The sequence below is a fragment of the Sinocyclocheilus rhinocerous genome, unplaced genomic scaffold (assembly GCF_001515625.1).
Source record: "Sinocyclocheilus rhinocerous isolate Xijiao unplaced genomic scaffold, SAMN03320098_v1.1 scaffold1085, whole genome shotgun sequence".
Classification (NCBI taxonomy): Eukaryota; Metazoa; Chordata; class Actinopteri; order Cypriniformes; family Cyprinidae; genus Sinocyclocheilus; species Sinocyclocheilus rhinocerous.
Genome location: NW_015659401.1, coordinates 993,956 through 999,577, shown reverse-complemented (window position 1 = coordinate 999,577; position 5,622 = coordinate 993,956). Strand labels below are relative to the sequence as shown.

General features: G+C 36.2%; 1 protein-coding gene across 5 annotated transcripts in view; it reads left to right on the top strand.

The window, feature by feature from the left end:
- Positions 1–43: 43 nt before the first annotated feature.
- The window catches only part of LOC107723812 (glutamate receptor 2), a 38,721-nt gene continuing 33,142 nt past the window's right edge, over positions 44–5,622 (top strand). For all 5 annotated transcript variants that reach the window (XM_016532511.1, XM_016532510.1, XM_016532513.1 and 2 more), the window contains exons 1-2: positions 44–281; positions 375–515. In XM_016532511.1, coding sequence (XP_016387997.1) covers positions 197–281; positions 375–515 — 226 coding nt within the window. In that variant the 5' untranslated portion in view covers positions 44–196. The remainder of the gene's footprint in view (positions 282–374; positions 516–5,622) is intronic.

Here is a 5,622-nt window from a genome sequence, read left to right as displayed (position 1 = left end):
GAGACAGAGAGAGAGAGTTGTGCATTATTCCTCCAGAAGCGGGACTGAGGCAGGAGTCCGCGATAGAGGAACCACCTGCAGACAGCAGCCGCGCTCTTTCTCCACCAACGCCTCAACATGTTACGGATTTGATTCACCACTGTATAAACGACAAATATTTCCTTCATACAGTGGGTGAACACACACTGTCGTGGAGATGCAACAGTTTAAGAATTTATCGATTTGTCTCATTTCCCTTTTATGTGGGTTGACAACTGGAGGGTCTCCAAGTGTTCAAATTGGTATGTTTAGTGTGGACGTCATTTTTGTTAAATTAACGTTTTAAATTATGTGAACTGTATAATTTTAACATATATTTTGTGTATGTCGTGCAGGGGGCTTGTTTCCGAGGGGAGCTGATCAGGAGTACAGCGCGTTTCGGATCGGAATGGTTCAGTTCGGAACGGCTGAATTTAGACTGACGCCTCACATCGACAATCTGGAAGTAGCTAACAGTTTCGCTGTAACTAACTGCTGTAAGTTATGCCATCCTTTTTTTTTAAATAAATACACGTGATTGCATAGATTAGTTTATATTGAGGTTCGTTTTTATGCATTTTTTAACAAAAGCAGATTCTGACAATTGGAATGAATAGTTTTAGTTTGGTTATTGGTAGGAATTCGCGTATAGTGGGATGTGAAGTTGGTTTCCACAGTAACGGAGATGAGAATGAGCTCTCATCATCAGAAGCTGCTTAACCACTCTATTGTCTTTGGGTAATTTCCCCCGTTTTCGGTAAAGAAAATGCTATAACTACTATCGTTTTTGGTACAGGAACCATAGATTTTTGACATTATCAAGAATATCTTTTTTTTTTAATAATAAAAAAATAGAACATTATTTATTTATATTGTCTAATTTCATCAAGATTTTGACCAAGTTATGACCTTTCACCTTTGGCCTTTCAGTATTTTGTGCAGCTTTATATATTTATTTAATTATTTATTTTTATTTTTTGCCTCTCACACACACTATTTTCTATGTTTGGGTACAATGGGGCTAAAGACCACCTGGGATAGGCCTTTAAATTATGTAATTTTCTGCTAAAACACCCATGGCATTTTTCGAAACACCTGTAGTGCTTCAAGTAATTGTTTTGCATAAGTGGAATAGAACGGAATGTCACGATAGATGTGCAAATTTGGCCCATATTGAGTGATTCACATACAATAGTGATATAATTGCATTATTTTGTTAAAGTTATTATGAGATGCAAAAGTGGTTATTTTAATTACTTTCAGTAGTCATTAATGCTGACAAAATGTATGCTATTAAACATCCAGACATGTAACACTGTGGCACAATATTTTATTTTGTAGGATTTTTTGTGGTCTATCAGCATCATGAGGCTAGGTAACATACAGCTGATAACATTTACAGTTGATAACACATGCATAAACATATTTGCTGTTGTTAATGTGGGTAGCCTGTTGAGTCAGAAATGGTCAGAAGAGTAAGAAGAAGAAATTTCCAATGCATGAGAAACCTCTTTTATTTATTTTTTTTAAATTTTTTTGACCATCACTGCATTAGATTTAATCAGCACAGAACTTTATGAGATGATCATGAATAAATGAAGCCTTTATTAAGTGGATCACTTATATTCAAGGATTTCATTTAGTATTCAGTGGGCTGTTGCTAAGCAATATTTCAAAAAGGATTCTTGATGAAGAAACTCTCTTTAAAAGGTTCACTTAACATTTTTTTTCCTTATGAGAACCACATGAGAACATTCTATACTATGATGGTCACGAATGTTTTAGTTTCCTATTCATTAAAGATGCATTTTTTAAACTCATTCCTTGATACTGTAGCACTTATGATCCACTAGTTCATTTGCAATGTATGTTTATTGAAAATCTGGAAAATGTTTAAGTGCCACTTAGCCTACAGATGTGTTCCCTGTTTGTAAAGTACGCATCCCATGGGTCAATCTTTCATATGTAATCTATAATTTTCTATTTAAACTTACTTAAATACTCACCTCTCTCGAAATTTCCCATTTTCCATATTTATTTCCCAAGATGAGTGTTGTGTGTTAACAATTGGTCTTTCAGGTGTCATTCCCTTTATTTCTCATATATAAAAACCCCTAGATGGCACTATGCATTTACAGGCACTGCTTTATCATTTCCATCTTTCCCATACAGTTTAGTGTCTCCTTTTGAAAGCAGCTTGGGAGAATGTATCCATCAGCCGTATTTAAGCTAGACCACATTCTGTGTCATTTGGACACACTTCCTATGTGGATGTAGATCAGTCATGATGTGTTTTATTTAACATGAAGCATGTGAAGAACACAGTGAATGTTATGATCTATTATGCAATACAGATCAGACTAGGTCGTTGGTGTCTGGTAAAGACTTCACGGGTCTTGTTGGTTCAGAAAACATTTACTCTCTAAACCTGACATTTCCTCTGTGTTGTTGGTTAGGCATGAGTCAGAACGATCTTGTTACTGAAGTATGACAACTCCAGAACAGATACAGTGAATGGTTTGTGTTAAAAGGCTTTTCCAATGAGAAAACAACAAGACGTGGCACCTTGGTATGAGATGCAGCTAATAAGACTCTTCTTCTTTGAAACTATATAGCTTTTGGCAAGATGCTGTGTTTATACCAGCTTTTATCTTCAGATGAGAATCAACCCACTCACAATATCTGATAACCTGAAAAGCACTGATGGCACTCGTACTATTGTATAAATACGGCTTGGTTGTTTGTCATTTCCCAACTTCAAATTGATATCCACTGAGTAATATGTTCTCGAGAAGTGTTGAAGTAACATATTTTATGTTAAGGTGCCATGATTAATGGTAGGTTAAGAGCTATCTATAACGATAATGTTATATATAGCAGGTTCTGATTTTACCATGATTGCTTGCTCACCTCTCTCAACAAACAAAAATATTCAAAACTACAAATAGGCTAGACTGAATGATAAAACACCCCAGCTTTTAAACATGAAAGCTTTGTGTTAGCACAGGGCCTCACAATCTAATTTAGTGGATTTATGAGTCATATTTACAGTATATGCATATATCTGAATCAGGAAAGCAGATGTGCTGGTCAGCTTTCCTTAGGCCTTCCATCTATCTGGAAGACATATCTGGAGCATGTTTGCTGACATTACACAAAATATAAAACAGATTAGTTATAGATAAATATGGTTACAGAGTCTGCAGCTCCTTGGCATTTCTTAAAGAATCTTTCTATATCTTCTAAAGCGCTAGCATAATCATCTTCAACTCACTATATTGTACATATTAGTAAATGCGTGTTATGTATTAGTCTCACATATTTATCTTAATAAAAAGTGTATTTTCTGATTGATCATTTTGGATATCAAAATACTTAGACTAATCAATGTGAAATCAATTATGTGTGTTATGAGTAATTTTGTTTTCTGAGCAGTTTCTCAGGACATTTATTTGCATGTAAGCTGACAAAATGTAATTCGGGAGCATTGACTGATATCCACTGTGGTTTTGTCACTGGTTTTGGAAGCACTTCCAGTGCTGGAACTCGCTTCAGTGCATTTGTGTTTCAATAAACGCTCTACCTAAGAAACATACAGACATAAATCCCCTAGAAATATCAGTATCCATAAATACAGTAAGGACACTATCTATGCTGATATCTACTCGCACATCCCTCAGTCTGTTTTGGGAGTGTGTGAAGTCTATCTAAATAAATTACGTGATCATGATCAATAGCTGCGTGTGTTTAAATCCTTGTCTCTTGTCAGTACATACACAGTTGTTCGACTATCCTCCGCTAACTGGGTGATTCGATCCCTTTTCAATTAAAAAGACCTGTTGTTTTTCCTACCTGACACAGTGGAGTTGTCAGGAGTGCTCGCTCTGATCCGGCTGTCACACAGCAGCTTGGGAAATGCTTTAGTGCTACACTGCTGAGAAAAGGCACGGAACAGAAAAAGAGCATTAGAAACTGTGAATGATTTGAAGGCAGAGTCCAAAATAAACTTTATGCCACACCTGCCGTTGTCAAGAAATGAGGACATTTACTTGTCATAAATATTTCTTACTGACCATGAAACTGTATTTTGCATATTTTTTACTAAAAATATATACTTTTTTGTCATTATGACATACAGGTGCATCTCAATAAATTAGAATGTCGTGGAAAAGTTCATTTATTTCAGTAATTCTACTCAAATTGTGAAACTCGTGTATTAAATAAATTCAATGCACACAGACTGAAGTAGTTTAAGTCTTTGGTTCTTTTAATTGTGTGAACCAAAATCATCACAATTAAAAGAACCAAAGACTTAAACTACTTCAGTCTGTGTGCATTGAATTTATTTAATACACAAGTTTCACAATTTGAGTTGAATTACTGAAATAAATTAACTTTTTCACGACATTCTAATTTATTGGGATGCACCTGTACATACGGGTAAAATGGTACCAGTATGTATGACTCATCGTGATTTTGTTCCTCACATTTCCGTTTTAGTGGCTTAATGTGAGGAATGTTTCACATTTGTATTGTCGCATGAAGTTCTGGAGAAAAAAAATAAACTTTTGGCTTAGCTAAACCTCATATTAGGGTGGCCCTTATTTTTGGACTTTTAAAATCTTCTGCTCTCACCCGCCCAGTAAACTCCCCTTCATGAGAAATGAAAACAAACCAAATTTCGCTGAGATTGGACTACGTTTGGGGTGTGCTTAACAAAATTGAAATTCTGTCTTAATGGCCATAACAGCACGTAATTAATTATACAAGACCATTAGTAAACTGTGAATTAGGTTAAAAACAAGAACACAGAACAATGTTGTTAGACTGACAGGTAGCGCCGTTGCGCTTCAGCTGTCCCGAGTTCGAGTCCCGGCTCACGGACCTTTCCCGATCCCGTCCTCCTCTCTCTTTGCTTCCTGTCCACTTATGTCCTATTGAAAGAAAGGCATCAAACGCCAAAAATGAAATCTTTAAAAAAAAAAAAAAGCTGAATTACAACGCTGCTGTTGAGAACTGATCTTTGAAAAATTGTGAACTGATCTAGATCGTGATGAGAATCCGACATGTCCTTCAGTCGCAAAGTTCTTGCACACGTAGAAGCAGAATATTAAAAAGTGAAATTACTGTACTGGTGAAGAAAGTGAACTTTGAACAAAACTGAGATCTGATCTAGATATTATGATGATCCGACAAGTCCTTCAACCACAGTAATCTTGAGGAGCCTGGAAACAGATTCCGGTGCTCTCTGACAATCTGCATAATGTCCTGTGTTTGTTCTTCCTCATGTGGTCTTTGAGTGCGTTGTACTCTTGGAAAAGCGCAACACCTCTTTCTTGCATTTGCATTGTTTGCCCAGGAACCAGAATATTCATTTAAGAAGTCCTGGTGGAGATCAAGAATAACTAGATAGTAAAGTTTGTAGACAAACTTTAAGTTGGCTTGAAAAAGCCTAGCTAGAAAGTTTGAAGTAGTTTTAAAAGCTGTTTGTTAATTGTTGTGACATGTTGCCAAGTATGGTAACACATACTCAGAATTTGTGCTCTGCATTTAACCCATCCAAGTGCGCGCGCACACACACACACACACACACACACACACACA